Consider the following 22,661-nt stretch of genomic DNA (forward strand, 5'->3'; position numbering starts at 1 on the left):
AATATAATTTCTGCTTATTAGTCTTTTCAGACATAATACCTAGTAAAAAAAGTTCAGGTTTAAAATGAACTTGTTCACCCAATATTTTTTCTAACCACATATGTATCTTTCTCCAATAGGCCTTAGCTTTACCACATGTTCACCAAATGTGATAGTACGTGACACAATGATTTGTGACTTTCTAGTAGCTGGTTTAGCAAACTGGGGATCTTGCAGTGAGCCGGGCTCCTCTTTGTGGCAGTTTATTTGTTCTGCTTTGGGGATGTTCATTGGAACATTGGTTCAATCAGTACATTTTGTCTTGGCCAAATTGTGAATATTTTGCTTCCTATGAGAACTGAGATTAGAGCCAGAGAAAGGATAACAGTATATTATTCCATCCTGTTCCCAGCTATTAATTCCAAAGTCAATTAAAAATGGCCCTGGATGAGCAAATGGTTTGACAGTAGGACTTGGAAATAGACCATATTGTGCATGATTGGTTATGTTTCCCATATACTGTTGTGTACATACACACATAGGGATACTCTACGTGCAAACACGCACAGGCTGGGCTTACATGTCATCTTAAACTGCTATTGTGTTTCATGGGGTTTATTTCCACAATGTTGATGATGCTAATCAATTGTCACTTATTTAGCAAGCCATAGTTAAATAAATCAGAGCCTAATAGGACATGTGGAAACCTGGTCACTTATATTTGCACCCAAGCCTGTATAAATAATCTTCCTTCCTTCCTTCCTTCCTTCCTTCCTTCCTTCCTTCCTTCCTTCCTTCCTTCCTTCCTTCCTTCCTTCCTTCCTTCCTTCCTTCCTTCCTTTTAGAGCAGAGGATAGCACCTAGATTGACTCTGGCTGATTCTCTTCCTCAAGTTAAGCAGGTATCACCAGGACATCCTAACTTCCATGTTAGAGTAGGAAATCTGGGGGAAAATATTCCAGAAAAAGGCAATGACAAACATCTTCTATTTCATAGCCAAGAAAACGTATGGATGTGTCACCATCACCAAGAGCTGCATTGGACTTGAGGATGACTGTTTCCCTTTCTTTTTTTCCAAATGTCTCATGAGTGAAGAGTCTTGATGCCTTTTGCATGAGCTACTTGGTGGCATTGTACACATGTTGTACTTTGACAATAAAGGTTGATTTGATTTGATTTGTTGGGGGGAAGGTGGTGCCTGCATCATCCTTTCTGCAAAGTTGGCAAGTGGGCGTTTTTGGAAATCTGGAAAGATGCCACTGCTAACATGAATAATAAGTACAGGATTAATATGTCTTGTGTCCCTCTGTTGTACAGGAATAATTGTTTATTTTGGAATGATGGTCGGGGCCCTTTTCTGGAGTGGCCTAGCAGACAAGCTGGGCCGGAAGCAGTGCCTGATCATATCACTCTCCATCAATGCCAGCTTTGCGTTCCTCTCCTCTTTCGTGCAGCAATACGGTTTTTTTCTCTTCTGCCGCCTGATCTCCGGTTTCGGGTACGTACTGAACGCTCTGGAGAAGAACAAGCTTATTCCAGGCCAAGGGAGACATTTGATAGTAATGCTTAGCCTATTGGCTTCCTACACGTCTCATTCCCAGGCAAGCTCCTTTGAACAACAACTGACCATGTTGCAGTTTTACAATGCAATGTAAAATTTTGCAATGTTACAATGGCAGCAAACCAAAAAAGCCAAATTTCCTGACAGTGAGAACAATTAGTCAGTGGAACAACATGTCTCCAGAAGTTGTGGCTGCTCCAACTTCTGGAGACATGTTGTTCCACTGACAGGAGGTTTTTAAGAAGAGACTGGACAATCATTTGTCTGGAATGGTATAGGGTCTCCTGCCTGAGCAGGGGGTTGGACTAGAAGACTTCCAAGGACCCTTCCAACTCTGTCATTCTGTTAAGTCCAACATAGATTTGCAAAAAGACAAAAAATAAAGAACACACAGGTAGCCTAGTTAAGGGGTAGGCAACCTTGGCTCTTTTATGACTCGTGGACTTCAACTCCCAGAATTCCTGAGCCAGGAATTGAAGTTGAAGTCCACGAGTCATAAAAGAGCCAAGGTTGCCTACCCCTGGCCTAGTTGATATTACTATGTTACAATGAAATCCTTTCTACGGTTTCTAAGTTATTTTATCCATCCAGTTTCCTCCTTTTCTTTCTTCAGTATCGGAGGTTCCCTGCCCATCGTCTTTGCTTATTTCTCTGAATTCCTAGCCCGTGAGAAGCGAGGGGAACACCTGAGCTGGCTCTGCATGTTCTGGATGATTGGTGGTTTGTACGCCTCGGTCATGGCCTGGAGTATCATCCCACATTATGGTAACTGTTTCCAGATCTAGAGGGAATTTTCCTGCTTCTGTGTCTTGTCTCCAGCTTTTATTTCACTGAGATGACCTTCTTCCAGTCACCTAGTGGAAACCAGAACAGTCTGCAATGTATATTTATTTAACTTGGTGCCCTCCATGCATATTAGGCAGTATGTTCTGTGTAATAGAATTTGGCAGAAGTTGAAACTCAAGTACTTTGGCCACCTAATGAGAAGGAAGGACTCACTGGAGAAGAGCCTGATGCTGGGAAAGATGGAGGGCAATAGAAGAAGGGGATGACAGAGAAGGAGGTGGCTGGATGGAGTCACTGAAGCAGTAGGTGTGAACTTAAATGGACTCCAGAAAATGGTAGAGGACAGGAAGATCTGGAGGAACATTGTCCATGGGGTTGCGATGGGTCGGACATGACTTCGCAATTAACAACAACAACAAGAGACCATTTCCATACTGTAGTTAACACAAATCCATCAAATCATCAGTTATGCTTGACTCAAAGGATGATTGATGATGATGATGATGATGATATTTTCCACCTTCTTTAACCAGGTATCATAGTCCAACCATTTGTGGAAGGAATCTAGATGGAGAAGGCCAATTGAGTAGACCAGACTGGGGAAATGCTACAGGTTTAATCCCAAATTATATCTGCCAATGGGGGGGGTGTTTGTTTCTGAGGTTCTGGGTGGATTCTGGAGTATTTTATTTATTCGTGCATTTTATTGCATATACATGTACCTAGTATCCACAGGTCATCTTACCTCTAGACAATCCAAACCTGCTTTGTTTCACAAAGGGGGATGTAACAGATCTCTGACGATGCTGTAATGCTGAATAATGATGGTCTGTGGCTTTCTTGATTAGTCCACCAAAATAATGAGCTGGGTCAGCAGCTCCTAAATTTAAGGCTCTCTGGACAATGCACACAATGTGAGCAAAGCTGAAGAAAAAAAATCTGATGCTGATCGGACATCTTTTTGCTTGAATCACATATAGCTAGAGATTTGTTAGATTCTTTTTTCTTTGTTCTGTTTAGTTTATATATGTTCTGTTTTATCTGGTCACTGCTACAATAAATATCACCCATCCATCCATTTCCCCTCTCTGTGTGTCTTTCTGTCTCTTCTGTCTACATCCATCCATCCATCCATTCATCCATCCATCATCCCTCCATCCTTCCATCCCTCCATCTCCATCTCTCTCTCTCTCTCTCTATCATCTCCCAGAACCTTCAACCTGGAATGTCTGACATCTGTACCAGCCCTGATCCATTGTATTCTATTCTTCCTGTCCTCTTTCTCCCTTACAGGATGGGGGTTCAGTATGGGGACCCATTACCACTTCCACAGCTGGAGGGTTTTTGTGGTGGTCTGTTCCCTCCCTTGCATAGCGTCACTTGTGGCTCTGAAATTCATGCCAGAAAGCCCACGTTTTTTGTTAGAGGTAAGCAATCTGATCTGGAAAAGGAGACAAACGTATTTTATGTTGCACAGAGGGGGCAACCATGGGATCACTCTGAATCCTCTCTCCTGTCTTTTTTGGGACAGATTTGAAAAAAGAGGGTGCAAAGCAGAAATGTGCTTCCTTGCTATTTTGAGACTGAAAGTTAGACAGAAGTTCAGAAATGGGCTTAACCTAGACTAAAAATAATAGGATGACAAACTCTACTCCAGCTACGAAAATATAGAAAATTCTGTATACTGAATTCTCCTTTTCTCCATGTCAGAAAGAGAGATTGTTATGCAGGATTTTCTCTTGCTGCTAAAGATACAGATGCATGGCAGGGTAAAAAGGGAATAACTCTGTGCTAAGGCTCATAATGTATGATGAGTCAACAACAGCGTGCCTGGCTGAGGAATTCTGGGCGTTGAAGTCCACAAGTCATAAAAGGGCCAAGTTTGAAGACCCCTGGTGTACAATATGGAACTTCTGACTTCCTCTCCTGTGGTTTTTTCCAGATTGGTAAGCATGACGAAGCGTGGATGATCCTTAAGCAAGTCCATGATGTCAACATGAGGGCCAAGGGAGAACCAGAAAGGGTATTCACGGTGAGCTGGATCTAAGTGATTTCTTCTTTCTCCCAGACAGACTTGGGCCAAAGGGTAATCCATTTTTTGATAAATGCCCCGAATCAGATCTCCTCCTTAAAAAAAAATCAGCATCACTGTGGACATTGTTTTCCTTCAAGTCTCTTCTTGCACTTTATGCCAAAGTGTAATCCCCATGTAATCTAAAGCAGACTTCTCCAGATGTGTTATACTATGCTTCCTATCATTCTCATAATGACTCCTTGGGCTGAGGATGATGGGTGTTCTAGTTATAACATTTCTAGAAAGAACCAGGTTAATGGAAGGCCAAATTAGATGGTCATCTCTTTTCCCAGAGATGTCAATGTAGACCTCAAGCCAAATGTATGTATAGTTGCTTTTCCCAGTCTGGTAACTGTTGAGAAGATCTCACATCCACACTGAGGAGGGATCACATAACTAATAAATGGTAATAGTAATGAATAAAAAAGGCTTTCTGGGAAAATTGGGATGTCACCCCATAAATAAAAATAGATTAAAAAGAAAAAACAAAACAAAAAAGAAGAAACAAAACAAAAATGACTCAAATCTTAGAAAATTTTGGTATTTTTGCCTGAAATCCTATAAATACTTTTTGTTCTGGTACGACAACAGATCTTAACAGGTATTCAATGAGAATGTCAAAATCTCGTTCAATTTTAGCCATTTTTAAAATGCCTATATTTTTAAATTTATTATGGTTTGTCTCACAGTTAGCCAGATGTTCAGACCAGATTTGGCATTTTTATTACCAATATTGTTATTATTTTGAGCATCCAATCCAACATGGGAAATTACATGATGGCAGCCAAAACCTGAATAAGTGGCCGTATCAGGTATTATCATTTCCTGTTCAATGTTCTTTGTGTACATATATGAGCTCTGCAAACTCTCTCTTGGAGTGGTTTCTTCCATTTTTTTTTTAATTATCATTTGTAAATCCCAATCAAACCTGATGGTAGGAGATGCTGTAAGGGAATAGAAGATAAGTAAGTAAACGTGCCTCTTTCCTTCAGACCAAGGATCTTGGCCACATATTCATCCTTTCTAAAAGATGGAGTAGATCCAGAGAAGATGTTAGGTGTATACACTTACCTTGAAGAAACCCCCATTGAATGTGGCAACATTTTGTTTTGTGTAGTCCCAAACAATTTTGGCTTCCAGGGGATTAGCAGACATGAGAATGGGCTGTATGCCTTCCTGAAGTTGCTAACACAAACCAGGCCGCGTTTGAAGAGGCAGCTAGTGATGATGAGTTTTGTAAATTCTACTTCATTTTTTTCTTCTTCAGGTAGCTCAGATAAAAACTCCCAAGCAGGTTGATGAATTTATTGAAATACAGAGTTCAACAGGAACATGGTACCAACGTTGGTTTGTTAGAGCCATGACTATCATCAGACAGGTATGGAATAAGGGTAACTAAGCAAAACACATCCAGAGTTTGGATCCATACAACTCAACAAACTGAATTAGTAAAACACATACCGGTAACATGCAATGTTCAAACAAACAAGTCATTTTATGGCTTAAGAAACAAACAAGCCACTTTCTCCCCCCATTTAGTACATGAAGACAATGGCTAAGGTTCCTATCACACTTTCAGTCACAATCTAGTATATTATAGGAAACAAACCAACCAGTGACCTGTGATGTCCTAATTCAACAATTTATTCTGCTTTCCTTCCAATGAATAATCCTTGGGATGAAACTATTCTGGGATGCATTTTGAAGATCTATGACCACGTAGTTGCATATTTTCCTTGGTCATAATTGTTTAACCATGATTTGTTGAATATGTCACTGTGGTCCATATATTGCCTTAAACTAAGATCAACCAAATCAAATCATATCCTAATACAAGGTGTGATCCAACAAACATTAGTTCACAGAAAACTGTCAGCCTATGAGTAATGTGATTAAACGTAAGAATTTTTTCCTAGCTGAATGAATAGCTTAATTGAAGATGCCTTTTGTTATATGAAAGAAATCACAACAAATTATAGAATAAATTAAGGTCATCAATCTCACTGAATTAATTTGAGATTGCCACTGCTTTTACCAAGAGTTACTTATTTTTTGTGATTACTTATTTTTGGATTTTATAGGTAATGGACAATGTGGTTTATTGTCTGACAGCACAGTACAGAATGAACACACTATTACTGTCGGTTGTCTGGTTTTCAATGGCCTTGAGGTGGGTGTCTTAGCATTGTTTTTTAGATTTGTAGAACATTATCCTTCCTCTTTGATCTGCAGTGAGAATGTCCAACATATCAGCTATGAAATCAGCTCTAGCTGATGCCTCCCTGCATATTTTTTAAAACTGAAATCTCTCAAAATTCTGCTCTGCATCAGCTGGACAAGAAAATTGACTAGATGATTTTTCTACATGTATCCAGAGAAAGGAGAAGTTCTCCAACCATCTCTAAAGGGCACAACTCCTACTTAGTGTTTCTGTAGCACCACTAGCACTGTAATAAGTACAACGAATAAGCCCTTTTGCAAGGAGTTCCTTCTTGAGGTCTCGCTTTGGGATTGAAGGGAAGGAAGGAAAGCCAAACTTTTGTAGAGGGATAGGATCAGTGGTGGGATTCAAATATGTGAACTACCGGTTCTCTGTGTGGATGCCACTTCTAGAAGTCCATTCTGGGCCTGGGCAACAAAAAATTAGTTACTGGTTCTGCCCAAGTGGTGCGAAGTGGCTGAATCCCACCACAGGAAGGAAGGAAGGAAGGAAGGAAGGAAGGAAGGAAGGAAGGAAGGAAGGAAGGAAGGAAGGAAGGAAGGAAGGTAGGAAGGAAGGAAGGAAGGAAGGAGTGGTGGGATTTAAATATGTGAACTACCGGTTCTCTGTGTGGATGCCGCTTCCGGAAGTCCATTCTGGGCCTGGGCAACAAAAAATTAGCTACCGGTTCTGCCGAAGTGGTGCGAACTGGCTGAATCCCATCACTGGGTGGGACCATAAAAAACAGAAGATTCAGATATACAATATATTTTGGAGGATTTTTTTGGGGGGGGGATAGCTTCTTTATGTAGTTGTACTTTAGAACCATTAGCCATAATAACAAAATAAAATGCCTACGCAGATCAGGGCAGCAAGTTTTTATGTACATTTGGGGACTGGGAGTGAACTTACAGAATTTAGGCAAGTAGCCAGCTTCTGCTTCCAATTTTAAAACTGTGGGAGACCTCTTTGGGTCACCAAGAAAAGGAATGCAACTGATATTTTCAACTTCTCCGCAGTTATTATGGCCTGATTGTCTGGTTCCCTGATATGATACGGTATTACCAAGAGGAAGCATATAAGTCAGAGAGGAAGACTTTTGAGCCAGAAGTAGTGAAGGATTTCACCTTTGACTTTAATCTCAGAAACCAGCACTACTTGAATTGGACATTCAAGAATGACAGGTGAGTGTCCCAACCTGCAATGGTAGCAATAGCACTTAGACTTATATATACCACTTCACAGTGCTTTACAGCCCTCTCCAAGTGGTTTACAGGGTCAGCATCTTGCCACCCTCCCCTGCAACAATCCGGGTTCTCATTTTACCAACCTCGGAAGGATGGAAGGCTGAGTCAACCTTGAGTCGGTGAGAATTGAACTGCCGAACTGCAGGCAGCAGGCAGTCAATAGAAATCGCTCGCAGTACTGCATTCTAACCACTGCCCCCTAATGATCATCGCCCTAAACCTCTAGGGCTACACCATGTTATCTCAGTTATTCCAAGTGGTGGAACTCATACAACAGGGGTCTTCAAACATGGCCCTTTTATGACTTGTGGACTTCAACTCCCAGAATTCCTCAGCCAGCGTGCCTGGCTGAGGAATTCTGGGAGTTGAAGTCCACAAGTCACAAAAGGGCCAAGTTTGAAGACCCCTGTCATACAAGGTGGAGATCCACCTTTGTATCTGAATCCTCTTCCATCTCCAGTCATTGACTGAGGGTTCAATTAAAAGAAGTTCATTGATCCAATCAATTCCTTCTCAGTAGTTAGATTTCATCTGAAACACATCCCAGCTGGAACAGGGTTAAACCAACTTCTCCCAGCAGCCATATCTTACTAACCAAGGTGCTAAGTAATTCTTGACTCTCCTGATATAGACGTTGAAGACTTAGAAAGGACCCACAAAAAAGAGAGAGTTTCCTTAGGCATCCCATCTCTTTTACTACTCAATTACTTCCTCCCTGCAACCACAGGGAGGGCTTGAGTGTGAAAAATGAGCTGGATTGAGTTGGTGGGTTGTGCATAGAAAGTTCATGTTATCTCTAGATTGAGAAAATGGCTCCAGAAAGCCCATCTCTTAATTAAGGATCAACAGGGAGATCCTCACTTTTAAAATTGGGGGGAGAAGAAGACCCTGCAGAGGGTGTGTGTCTTCATACCATATTATGGTTTTATCCTACTCACTTCAGACACGATGTGCTATTTTAATAAATGGTATCTTCCAATAGAAGAGAGAGCAGTATATTAAATAATAATATAACTGATAACAAAAATTGATGGCCAGAAAAATCTTTATTGAAATACATTGCACATTTGGTTGATATGCAGCCAGCGATCGTGTAGGGGTTAAGGGCTGCTATTAGACCTTTAAATTATTTTAACTCCACTTAATATGATTATTCCGCATGGATGTAATACATTTCCCCTTTTATTTGATTAAGTGAAACAAAAATCTTTCTAGTTCAACTCAATTTTCGGGGCTACATGAACAGTTTCTTGTCAATACAGAAGTGGCTCGTTATTGCTTCCTTCATTGTCTGACCTTTTGCCCAGACTCTCCTGCCCAAATGCTAACTAAGTTTGAACTGGCTTAGCACTTCAGGCGACCACCCAAGGTTGCCACAAATTGGAGACTTGGTTCCATTAAGTCAGACATGTCAAACCCACGACGTCACGTGACGTCGCGCTACGTATCGGATCTTTTTTGCCATTGCTGGCAATGGAGTGGGTGCGGTTTTGCGATGACGCGTCTGACCTGCGGGCCAACAATTTGACACCCCTGCATTAAGTGATACCTTTTGAAGGTGGACATGACCTTGGGAGGAAGAGCTGCAGCCCAGACAACGATCTAACCCAGAGGTCTTCAAACTTGGCCCTTTTATGACTTGTGGACTTCAACTTCCAGAATTCCTCAGGCATATAATTATATAGTTATATAGTTACATCTTTAGTTTGGCTAGTTTTTATTAAGTGTAAGCCCATAAAGATCTGATCTCAAGAGGATCTCATTGTGTCATTTGTGGACTGACACCAGGAGGCACCAGGAGTCAAGCTCAACTTGAAGGAAATTTATCTTTATTTTGGATGTCAGATTTTTTTCTTTCTTTCCCTGTTTCTTTGAGCTGATGTCAACTTAAAGGAACTTTTTGGTTTTTATTTGGGGCATTCTGACCTCTCGTGGCAAAATGAGAGACAGCAGTTCCTGTAGCCTTTTCTGCTGAAATTCATGGTTAGACTGCATTTCATGAGTCTCTTCTTTCTATATAGTGTCCAATCATTAAAACCAGAAATCACGAGAATATTTTCCCCAGTTTTCGCTCACCAAGTCCAAAAGAGGCTTCCAGTCATCCATAAACACAGAATGTTTAATACATATAAACTATAAACAATAAACTCTAATCAACAAAATTATCCTTTTCACCAAAATCTGTCAACTTCACCATCCATTCCTCCATAGGTAGTATCGAATCTTTCCATCTTTATGCATATAATAATATTGCCACAGTCATCATAGACTGAAATAATTTCAAAACTGGGAACTTTTGAACATCACCTGGTTTCCCATTACAGCAGCTTCTTCTGGAATGATTTGAGTTATTTCCTCAACACCCCACCCCCAGCCTTTAAAGGAAGTCTTAGCAACCTTGATGGACTTTCCTTAACCTCCAAACCCGCCAACTTTTTCACTAACAACAATGCCCTTGATTACCAGGTTTCTATAACTTGAAGAAACAAAAGGTTGCATTCTAAGTTTTAAGATGCTGGTTTAACTTTTTGTGCCTTGGATGCATTCCGTAGTCTGTTCAATCAATTTATTAATTGATTGATTGATCCATAGCCTGTTGTATTTCTTATCTCCTATCCTTTGCTGATAAAAAAAAAAAGCTTTCTTCTGATGAGGTATGATGGCAAGGTCTTAGTTCTTATCCATCCTCAGGTTCATCCAAATGAAAATGCGCGATGTGACTTTTGAGAACTCCCTCTTCGAGGACTGCCATTTTGAAGATGTGACATCCAGCCAGACCTTCTTCAAAAAGTGCACTCTGATAAAAACCAACTTCTCTGACACAGGTAATGTATCGTAGAGGAGCACATGGGTACACACGCACATAATGCTTCTGCACATTGGGGAGGGGACCTCTTCATTTCTATAAAAGCAGAAGACAGAGAGCCAAAACTTTAGAGCAGAATTTGCAGGCAACAGAAGGAGAATAATCGCTGACAGAGACGAGGGTGGAAGGCCTGCACTGTATAGTCCAAAATAGTCAAGATGGCGGGCTGCCCTCAAACTGTTAGCATGAAGATCACAAATGATGACATGGCCTTTCCATCTTGGATTTGGGTTTGGCTAGTTGGACTTGGGTTTGGCTAGTCTAAAGAAAAGGAGGACTAGGGGGGACATGATAGCAATATTCCAGTATTTGAGGGGCTGCCACAAAGAAGAGGAGGGGGTCAAATTATTCTCCAAAGCACCAGAGGGCAGGACAAGAAACAGTGGTTGGAAACTAACCAAGGAGAGAAGCAACCTGGAATTCAGCAGAAACTTCCTAACTGTGAGGACAATTAACCAGTGAAACAGCTTGCCTTCAGAAATCCTGGGTACTTCATCACTGGGGGCTTTTAAGAAGAGGTTAGACAGTCACTTATCTGAAATATATAGGTTCTCCTGCTTGAGCAGAGGCTGGACTAGAAGATCTCCAAGATCCTTCCTTTCCTATCCTATCCTATCCCATCCCATCCCATCCCATCCCATCCCATCCCATCCCATCCCATCCCATCCCATCCCATCCCATTCCTTCAAAAGAAAGAAAAAGGAATGTTTGGAATTTAGTTCAGGGGTGACTGCAGAGTTTAGTCAAAATATTCAACACAGCAGTCATGATGCAGCACTTGGGTTGCACCACTGAGCTCAGTGGTGGAATCCAAGATCTACCTGCAACCATAATTTAACTGAATTTGGATCACACCATCATAGCTGCCAATGCTGGGAAAGATGGAGGGCAATAGAAGAATGGGACGACAGAGAATGAGGTGGCTGGATGGAGTCCCTGAAGCAGTAGGTGTGAACTTAAATGGACTCCAGAAGATGGTAGAGGACAGGAAGACCTGGAGGAACGTTGTCCATGGGGTCGCGATGGGTCGGACACGACTTCGCAATTAACAACAACAACATCATAGCTGCCATGCTGAATATTTTGACGAAACTCTGCAGACATGGCTGGACTAAGCTTCAAACATTCGCTTTTTTTTTTTTTTGGAGGATGGAAAGACTGCCATTATTTGTGATTTTTCATGCTAACGGTTTGATTTGGCAGTATTCAAAGGGCCATCAGACAGTTTCAACAACACAATCTAAGCCTTGTTCTTTTTGCAAAGCAGCATTAAAGCCACATGCGCATGGGTGAGGCTGGAACTGTGAACCCATGACCGCCAACTTGGCCTGGACTGAAACCTCCCTGCAGTCATCCCATGACGATTTCTGATATCCCTTCTCAGAATAATGTATAGATTTATTTATTTATGAGACTTATATACCACTTTAAGTGCAAGCACTCTCTAAGCGGTGTACACCAGTAAGCAATATATATATATATTTACATTGCCCCCAACAATCTGGGTCCTCATTTTACCTACCCCGGAAGGATGGAAGGCTAAGTCAACCTTGAGCCGGTGAGATTTGAACCACTGACCTGCTGAACAGAGTCAGCTAAAGTGGCCTGCAGTACTGCACTCTAACTGCTGCGCCACTTTAGGCTTCTAGATTGGGGATTTATGAAGCTCTGGGCCCAGTGATCTTTTTAAATACACTGCATTATGGGCCAGATAGTGAAACTGTGTAAAGATTACAAACTTCTGAAGAATTTTGGAGGCCTTGTTTACCAGACCCCATATGACCTCATGGAAGGTCACTTGCACGATTCCCTCATTCATTAAAATTCTCTCAGAAGCTTGTGTCCCTCATGGGAGACGTGCACTAAAAGTCACCCCAATAATTCTTACCCTCACAGTGAGAGGCTGTTGCCCAGCACTCTGAGCCACTGCAGATTTCTCACTTGCTTTGAAAGCTTTCCAGCGATGGTCATTCATGGTTTCCTTTTCACAGATCTCTACAAGCATAAATTCATAGACTGCGAATTTGTGAACATCTCTGACTTTGGGGAGAAGGGAGGTTGCCAGCTGGATTTTGAGGAGGACAATGACTTCCTTATTTACCTGGTCAGCTTCTTGGGAAATCTGTCTATCTTGCCTGGTAATATCATCTCAGCTCTGCTGATGGACAAATTGGGAAGGATCAAGATGATCGGTGAGTGGGGGATGCATGGTAACAAAGGGGAAGGGTGGACTTGGTCGTCCTTTTGTGTGATGACTGCCATGTCTTGGTTGGAGAGCCAGGCACGCAGAGGTGGCATGCAATAGAGAGCCTCCTGGGACTGTTCAGGTTCCAAATAAGGGGTGGGGGTTGTATATCTAAAGACTTCTCCCTGCTTTTCTGAAATAATCAACAAACAATGCAAAATCCTTTCCCTGTGGAGGAAAAAAAGGGCGCATTCCTAAGAAAGCGGAGCTGTATATTTGTCTTCCTGGCATGATCATCTTCCCCAAGACTATTTCCTGCTTGGTAGATATTAAGCAAGGGGGCAGAATGGTTCAATAGTTACACACGGAGGGAAGTAGGGAAGAGAAGAAAGGGAGAAAGAAGGTAGAGAAGAAGGAGTGTGGATACAGTGAAAGGGGAAATGGCCGAGCAACACCAAAAGTCACGTGTATGTATTTATTTCATTTTATTAAAAGTATCTTATATATGAATGTAAAAAGAATGTATGTTAACATCTGATAAATATCACAGTATATGTATGGGGGAGAGTTTGGAAAAATAAAAAATTATTAAATGGTTAGACACTGAGCTTGTCAGCCCGGGTTTGAGATCTGAGCTCTGCGCAATAGGCTGAGCTCCTGTCCTCACCGCAGCTCCTGTCCACCTAGCAGTTCAAAAGCATGAAAGCAGATAAAAACAGGTACCACTTTGGTGGGAAGGTAAGAGCATTCCATGCAATCTTTGACACATAGCCGTGCTGGCTGTAGGACCACAGAAAATGTCTTTGGACAATGCTGGTTCCGTTGGCCAAGAAACAGATGAACACCCTGCCCTGGAGGGTGCTGGACAGGGAAACCTTTACCTTTAGATATTAAGAAGAACACAGGGGCATAACTTCAAACCAACAGGAACTTCAAAAGCAATGTCAGAAAGTATTACTTTACAGAAAGAGTAGTAGACGCTTGGAACCAACCTCCAGAGAAGGTGGTGGGTCAATCATCAGTAACTGAGTTTAAACATGGCATAAACACATATCCATCATCCAACAACAACAAAAAAAATAAAATAAAAAATATATTAAAAAAATAATACATTAAAAAGAAACCAAAACCAAACTCTCAACGGAAAACTAAGTCTTTTTGTGCTGTCAGTTTTCTATGTTTCTAGATGAACTTTCATCCCAGTTTCTTTGCTTTGAAGTCGTCTGATCCAGAAAGGGCATCCAGGTTCTGTTCATTTAGGACAGACCCAACAGGAAGTGTCTGCAGTTGCATCAAAGAAGCCCTAATGCAATTAAACCCCTGCCCTTTGTACACTACATTTTAAAAGGATGAGCCTTTAATTGCCTACTTCCGGATGCCATCTTGACAAAGCTGATATTTCTCCCCTCCTTCTTGCCTTCTCTTGCAGGGGGGTCCATGCTGATCTCTGCAGTGTGTTGTTTCTTCTTGTTCTTTGGTCATAGCGAGTCAGCCATGATTGGATGGCAGTGTCTCTTTTGTGGCACGAGCATCGCAGCTTGGAATGCCTTGAACGTCATCACGGTAGAGCTGTATCCCACGCATAAAAGGTGATTCATTTTCGCTGACCTCTTTTCTGGAGAATCCTAGTTTCAGGGTCCCAGTAGCTTGTATATTATTATTCGAATTATGCAAAAAATGTATTGCTTGAAAGCTCCTCTGAGTAATCTAGCCAACTTCCCCTTTCTCACATCTACTTTATTGTCCAGAAAGGAATTTCTATTTCTCTTCTGCTGTTCCTGCCTCTGCACAAAATGTTTCAAAGAGTTTCAAAGATATCGCTCTACTATAATGAATTCCCCATAAACGAGGTTAGGAAATCCCTTTTGCAGATTTCAGAATTCCATGTTTGACACAAGATGCCTATTGAAATCTGGATAGTTAGTTCTGGCTTCCTTGACGTGCCCAGTTATATGCAGGTGAAGGTGAGATGATTATTATAAATATTTAAAGGAATTGAAATGTTCATATGTTAAAGGAATTGAGTCTTGGATCTCTGGCTTTTGAATTCTGAAACCTTTCTATGATTTTCTGTCCTTCTTATCTAGAGCCACAGCCTTTGGGATACTCACCGGTGTCTGTAAAGTTGGGGCCATCTTGGGAAACTCCATCTTTGCCTCTTTTGTTGGGATCACCAAAGTGATCCCCATTCTTCTGGCTTCTTCTGCTCTAGTTGGTGGAGGCCTCCTAGCCCTGCAGCTGCCAGACACACGGGACCAAGTCCTGATGTGAGCAGCTTGAGGATGAAACACAATACCAGTCAACGGTGAAGAGACCTGTTTAGAAGAAAATCAAAACGTCTACCAATATTTCTCTGCCAATACCTCATATTTTGTGGGAAAAGGGGGAGAAGAAGAGACCTTCTACTGAAGGAAGGTTGAATCCTTAATTCTAGGATTATTGTGTAGTGATGGTGGAGCCCACGCAGCCAGGCAAAATACATGATACACCCCTTATCTGACAAATATGTGCAAAGTTCTAATCAATAGCCATCACAGCCTACTTGGAGAAATTCATACATTAAAAGGAATGTATAAACATCAAGATAGACATCAATACAGATAGCTTGATATCTGTATTTCTACAGTTTTCCACAAAACTAGCTAGCTTATCTTATCCATCATTGCTCATCTCTCTCTCACTATCTATCTATCTATCTATCTATCTATCTATCTATCTATCTATCTATCTATCTTATCCATCTCTCTCTCTCTCTCTCTCTCTCTCTCTATCTATCTATCTATCTCTATCTCTCTATCTATCTCCATCCATCATCCATCATCCTCTCCTTTCTTCAAGAGCAAGGTAGAATACATAACACTCCTTCCAATTTTTCCCCACAAAAAAACCCCAACAATTCTTTTTTTAGGTTGGGCTTAGGTAGACTCACTGACCTCAGGTCTCCGCAAGCATTTCCATGGAGAAGAAATTTGAACCTGAATGCTCCAGATGCTAGACATGCAGTTGAACCACTAGTCCAGTGCTTCTCAGCTTTGGCACATCAAGATGTGTGGTCTTCAACTCTCCAAACTCAATTCTGGGAATGGAAGTCCACACAATCTTCAAGTTGCCAAAGCTGAGAAGCATTGCACTCCCCCATCAAAGGTTCAGATAATTCTTTTGGAGAAATGTCAGCCCTCAGCTCCACATTTGGTCGAAGGCAGAGCCTTATTGAAGGATCCTAAAGCCACCCTGCCCATATGCTCAGTCTCTTCTCCTGTCGCCTCAGAATAAACAAATCCCTTTCTTTTTTTATGGAATTGGAGGAATCAATGGCCATTTAGCCCAATGTTTTTCTCAGGTCATTTAGATTTTCTATTCAGTTTGAAAAAGTCTGGCCTATATTTGCATTATATATATTATATATATGCACATGCAAACAAATACACATATTGTTCTGAAGTATGCATGTAAACGCACACACACAAACACACTCACTCTGAATAAACAACCCATTTCATTCTCATTGATGGTCTAAAACAAAGCAGAATGCTTCCAGTTTTCCCCATGGATATTTTAATTTCTGTAATGGAGCCTAACGTAGTAAGAGAAAGTGCTGCTAATGTTAATTTAACCCATTGGACAGTATTGTAGTATTCTACTGGGCAATATTTCTACAAAATGAGGGATTATGCTGCTGTCTTTGATTGAACTGGCTTCCATCTGTATGTTGCTTTCCAGAACCAAATATGTCCTTCCTCTACCCCATGAAGAGGGGCAAGGATTTAACTCATCAATGTAGAAAATATAGAACTATTGGGATGCTGTGCACTATAGCCATATAAATGCATGGCAATAGTTGAATTATTGATAGATGTCTATTTAACTGAAGTTAGTGCAAAGTACAGATTGGGGAACGGTCATTCCCATCCTTTCAGAATTGCAGCCACTAAAAGCTTCTTTGTAGTACAGACTGAAAATGCATCATCAGCTAGAGGAAAAGAAGATTTTTCAGGAGGAAAAAGACTGTAATTCTGACATTGCTTAGGCTGTCTTGTTCTCAAGTGTTCCACGCCATGATCAATTTTAGGAGGCATGGAGGGAAATCAACATTGGCGTGTAGGGCAAAGACATATTGCAGGTGTCAAGACACACACACACACACACACACACACTGTCCCTGGATGGAGATGGCAAGAGACTGTGATTGCCCCTGAGGCCAAGAAAAGACACACGTGGTCATTATGGATGGCCTGAAGACATGTGATTCACAATTGGGAATGTGGAGTTTTGACTGATGCTTTGGGCTGTTGCCAAGGAGGCCAGGACAATTCTGAGAAGAGAGAGTGGACCTCTTGATGCTTTTCAGGAGTGTTCTTCCTCACCAGGATCCAAAGACCTCTCAAAATACTTACATCCTGTTTTGTAGGCAGTTTGCGGAAGACTTCCTGCTGATGTTCTCTTTGTTATCAGGTGGGGAAAAAAAGCCATCCTCAGAGAAATGCCATAAAAATGAAAACAAGCAAACCAAAACGCTGGGCCTCTTACTGTAATGACATCAATCAAATTTTTTATTATGGTCAAAGACCATCATAACCATAATAATACCTAGATAAGACTCCGTTACATACTGTCCAGCTGATGCATGTTCAGTATTCTCTGGCATCTGTTCAATGAGCTTGAGGTCCCGGCTGCTTTCTTCCTGTTGTCTTAAATATCAAAAAGCCATACTGTCTGGTCCACTTGTAGGAAAAATGGACATGGATGGGTCCAGAGCCAGACCTGAATCTTCTCATTTCCTCCTGTGATGTTCTCTTGCACTTCTACGGACTTGTTTTGTACCCAGCCTGCAACTTGTGTATGAATACATCTTCCTGATAATCGTGGGACCTGTAGCTGTAGCATTATGTGTACATTGAAAAAAAATGTATTATTGAGTAGATGCAATCACTATCCACACTTACATTTCCTTTAGACACTCATCATAAAAAAAGCTGCTTTACCTTCTGTATCAGCCTCCCTAGAATGCATACCCATCACCTTGAATTTCATGTGGGGCAATGAGATTGCAATAAATGCAGACCAAATGGGTCATCTGAGGCTCAGCGTTCATTGTAGATTTCCTAGCCTTTTTGCAGAAACTGTTTGGCTGGCCATCTTTTTGTACAGTCCAATCTTTCTTAGCTTGGCAGCCATTAAGGACTGGAGCTACAAGTAACAGAACAGATGTGGGGGAATTTTAATATGGGGAGGTAGCTATAATGAGAGAGGCAATGTTGCAAAGAGGTGGGAGGTGGGGTGGTCTTCACATGCATATGGACAGAACTAGGATTTTCCATTTTCCAGGTCTTGGGAAAGACCTTTGCAGGATAGTCCTCTGTGTTTATAATGTGCAATACTTACCTTATCTTTCTGTATTTTCTTTTCTACCTTTAAATGATAGGACCTCATGATGGCCATTTTCAGCAACAATGGTCAGAAGGTTTGATGGGCCAAAAACAGGCTTGGGAGATATTTGATATTTGCTGGTGTCCTATCCACCCCTGACTTGAGGCCAATGAGGTTCTTCTGGGTTGTGAAAGTTAAAATTCCCAGAAATCCTTCCTGTTAGGTCTCGGCGCTTGGTGTACATTCTAGATGAAGTACATCTTCCTTAGATCGAAATGCAAGGATGCTTCAACAAATGGGATGGGATGTGAGTGAGCCTTTGGAAGAATTCTCCAAGGGAAGCAGCTGCAAAGTTATTGCAGCGAATCACAGCTGATCCTTCTCAGAAAAGAAAAGTAAAAAATCACCATCTCACGATACAGGGATAATCATCCACTGTTGAGCCATCATATCCAGCTTAACCTTGCAAACCATTCCTGTCCTTGGAAAACCATGAGCGACTTCTAGCTAGAAAGCATTTAAAATCATTGGAAACTTGGATTCAAATTGAGAACACCGAGGAAGGGGCTTTGTGGTGGGTCTGGCCTTCCAGAATGGGATCTTATTTTTCTAGCCATCCATCATAGGATAGATCAATGGTGGTGAACCTATGGCATGGATGCCAGAGGTGGCACTCGAAGCCCTGTCTGTAGGCACATGTGCTGTTGCTCCAGCCTCGCCTCCCCCCGTGCCCCCCTCCTCTCCAGCAGACCCCCTGAAGGAGAGTCGCCCCTGAGCGTGGCCTACGCAGAGCAGTGCAGCCAAAGACATGGCAGCCGGACGGCGTAGACAAGACTCTGCCCTCACACCCCACCATGCACAGTTGATGCTGCAGGGCGTGGGCAGAAGGCATGACTGCCATAGCGCTGCTGGGCTGCCTGGGTGATCTGCGGTGGGCCCTGGAGGTGGTGAGTGGCCCTGTGGGCAGGCAGGGTGGGGGATGGGGGGGGCGGAGCAGAGGCGTGGCCAGTTTTGGGGCACTTGGTCTCTAAAAGGTTCGCCATCATTGGGATAGATCCTGATTGTGGTGCTAAGTATCTAATACTCTGGTACTATAACTCCATTTTCCCCTTGTCAAGCATTGTAGGGGTAGTTCTTGATTTGCAACCATTGGTTTAGTGATTGTTGGAGATTGCAATGGCACTGAAACAAGTGACTTATGAGTATTTCTCACACTTAATGACTGTTGCAGCATTCTTATGGTCAAAGTGATAAAATTTGGATGCGCGGCACCTATTCATGATAGTTACCAGCGTCCCAGGGTCATGTGATCATCTGATGAGCAAAGTCAAAGGGGAGGCCAGATTCACTTAACAACTGTGTTACTAACAGAAACTGCAGGGATTCTCTTAATGACCATGGCAAGGAAAGTAATAAAATGGGACAAAACTCACTTAACAGTTGCTTAGCCATGGAAATGCTGAGTTCAGTTGTGGTTGCAAGTCAAGGATTACCTGTAATTGGTACTTGTGCTCGAGGTATGGTAACAAAGTCCCCTGTTTGCTCACTCACTCTCTCCCCCTTAGAATTATATACCGCTTCATAGTGCTTTTAAAGCCCTCTCTAAGCGGTTTAGGGAGTCAACCTGTTGCCCCCAACAGCCGAGGTGGCGCAGCAGTTAGAGTGCAGTACTGCAGGCCACTTTAGCTGACTGTGTTCAGCAGGTCAGCGGTTCAAATCTCACCAGCTCAAGGTTGACTCAGCCTTCCATCCTTCCGGGGTAGGTAAAATGAGGACCCAGATTGCTGGGGGCAATGTAAATATATATATATACATTGCTTACTGGTGTACACTGCTTAGAGAGTGCTTGCACTTAAAGCGGTATATAAGTCTCATAAATAAATAAATAAATACAATCTAGCTCCTCATTTTACCGAACTCAGAAGGAAGGCTGAGTCAGTGTTGAGCTGATGAGACTCAAACTGCTGGCAGTCGGTAGAGTTAGCCTGCAATACTGCATTCTAACCATGCAGCATTATGTGCTCACTGTGATGGCACACTAAAGTTAAAGAAGTTAAAGAAGAGACAAGGTGGATTTTTTCCCCAGTTTTGTTCCTTTTGCCACCTGCTGGCAGGAAAATAATCGCCAATTGTTCTGCCCATCCCAAGCAGGGTTGGGTTGGGTGAAGGTAGGCGGGTGCTTACAATGACAGGTTAAGCAACAAGATTTATCCACCTGTGAATAAGTCACATGGATGATAACAAAGTCGTAAGGGGTCTCTCTGATGCTGCTGCTTGGACACTCTTCCTTCACACCTGTGATCAGTTGGGCTATTTTTAAACATGAGTCTAGCAGTCTTTTGAAAAAGTGCTAAACCCATGTTCCAAGCGAGCTCACAGGGAAACAGACCTGGAAATAAATCCCCTTTGTTTTCAATATACTTGAATTTTTGGACATACTTTCATTCTTTTCTTTTTGCCATTTTTTCCAGAAAAAGAATAAACATTTCTTTGGTATACCAAGTATGAGCAATGTTTAATCCTCCTTGGAGTCCCTCCTTCCCCTAATTAAGAAATCACTCAGAAATGGAGTGTTTGGGAAGATGGAATGATTTGGCAATAGCTACCAACAAAGGAGGAATCATTGGAGAAGATGATGGAACTTACTGAGATGGCCAAATTGACTTCTTTGATTAAAGAAAATCAAAGTTTCGATTTATTGCTGGAAACCTCTTATGGACTTTTTTTTTGTGTAAGCTAGAAAAAAAATGAGCTTACGATTTATGGTTTTGATGATTAGACAGGATACATTATAGAAAGAAGAGAGTCACAATGTGACTTTAGAGAAAGAGGTAAATTTATTATTGTACTTGGAACTGCTGGAAAGAAGATTAGAAGCCATCTCTCTGTATCTTTTTTTCTTTCTTTCTTTCCCTTTGATTTCTTTTTTCTTCCTTACTTTATATTAGTTCGCATTACTTTTTGTTTTAAAAACTTTTAATAAAATCAATCTTTTTTTTAAAAAAAAAAGGAAGAAAGAATGAAAGCTTTTGATAAGGCAGCGCTCCAAGCTAACAGAAAATAAATGAGCAATGAATGCTTATGTTAATAGCTCCTGAAAGCTTAATATATTTAAAGGGCTAATTTATTGCCTCTGCAAAGTTTGATTAGATCTAAAGCTTTATTGCCAGGGTGTTTTCTTGCTGAGTTTCCTGGTTCACCCTGGGTGTTCCAAGTCCAATCCATTAAAATCAGCAGGGTGCTTGCAGGCCAAATGAGAAGAACTGGCACGAGGGCTGTTGTACAGAAAATTGCAGTCTGCAGCCAGGGTTCTGGCAGATATAAAATAAGTTGAACAACTCCTTTTGTTTCATCATTAGCTGCCTTTGACTAAATTGGCTCTGCTTGTTCACACTGTAAACCCTCCTGGAGAGAAAAAAACAGAAAGCTCTGAGAGTGCTGTAGAACTCACCTTTTCCCCTTGCCATACTGCAACTGATGGAACCTGCTCGGGATGTAAACAGGTTCCATGAAGCAGCCTGTGTGGAGAGAACATGATATAGGCAGAAATAACAGAATAACAGAGTTGAAAGGGATCTTGAAGGTCATCCAAGCCAACCCTTGCCCAAGCAGGTGACCCTATACCATTTTGTCCAAACTCTTCCACTCTCTTCTTGAAAACCTCACTTAATGGAGCATCCACAACTTCTGGGGGAAAGCCATTCCATTGATTATTTGTTCTGTTAGGAAATTTCTCCTTATTTCCAGGTTAGTTCTCTCTATGGTTAGTTTTCATCCATTGCTTCCTGGCCTACATTGGGGTGCTTTGGAGAATAGGTTCACCCCCTCTTCTTTGTGGCAGCCCCTCAAATACTGGAACCAGGTTTTGCCTTTGTTTTCACAACGATATTGCCCCATCTGTTGATAGGAAGGTGGCACAAAATGATCCCTTCACTGTCACTAGACAGGTCATTTTCGCTATTAAAACAAAACTCATGGATATCCCAAGCCGGATCCATTATAATAAAGTATGTATTTTTAAAAGCAAGGAATCTATCCCTTCTCTCTGTCTCTAAACAGGTAAAAAAAGAATGTCTGAGTTTTGTTTCATTAAATCTGCTAAAGATTTAAAACCAGTGGAAACAGAGGCAGGAGAATAACAGAATAACAGTTGGAATCGTATCTTCTTCTTCTCCGGATGGAAAAAAAACCCTGCTGGATAAAGTTCATAGGACTCATTCTCTGTTGAGCTAATGTTCTATCCAGACTACCAGTCTGAATAAGATTAAAATGTTGATATTGTCAGTTGATTTAATTACCTGCCTATCTGCTTAGCCTCTGTGGGGTGAGTCACTGTAATTTCTATATTTTATGGAGCAAATATCTTGAAGAGAAACAGATGTTGACCTCGTGATAA

The 22,661-nt window shown here is 41.6% G+C and overlaps 1 protein-coding gene across 2 annotated transcripts in view; it reads left to right on the top strand.

Annotated features, from left to right (window-relative positions):
- The window catches only part of SV2B (synaptic vesicle glycoprotein 2B), a 40,047-nt gene extending 22,070 nt beyond the window's left edge, over positions 1-17,977 (top strand). Inside the window, exons 3-13 of one of the 2 annotated variants that reach the window (XM_039359174.1) lie at positions 1,297-1,477; positions 2,154-2,305; positions 3,620-3,753; positions 4,269-4,358; positions 5,668-5,778; positions 6,482-6,570; positions 7,620-7,784; positions 10,539-10,672; positions 12,705-12,905; positions 14,328-14,487; positions 14,986-17,977. In XM_039359174.1, coding sequence (XP_039215108.1) covers positions 1,297-1,477; positions 2,154-2,305; positions 3,620-3,753; positions 4,269-4,358; positions 5,668-5,778; positions 6,482-6,570; positions 7,620-7,784; positions 10,539-10,672; positions 12,705-12,905; positions 14,328-14,487; positions 14,986-15,169 — 1,601 coding nt within the window. In that variant the 3' untranslated portion in view covers positions 15,170-17,977. The remainder of the gene's footprint in view (positions 1-1,296; positions 1,478-2,153; positions 2,306-3,619; positions 3,754-4,268; positions 4,359-5,667; positions 5,779-6,481; positions 6,571-7,619; positions 7,785-10,538; positions 10,673-12,704; positions 12,906-14,327; positions 14,488-14,985) is intronic. The other variant, XM_039359173.1, reaches the window with a different exon arrangement.
- The last annotated feature ends 4,684 nt before the right edge of the window (positions 17,978-22,661 follow it).

The sequence above is a fragment of the Crotalus tigris genome, unplaced genomic scaffold (genome assembly GCF_016545835.1).
Source record: "Crotalus tigris isolate CLP2741 ecotype Arizona unplaced genomic scaffold, ASM1654583v1 scf7180000019068.10715455, whole genome shotgun sequence".
NCBI lineage: Eukaryota > Metazoa > Chordata > Lepidosauria > Squamata > Viperidae > Crotalus > Crotalus tigris.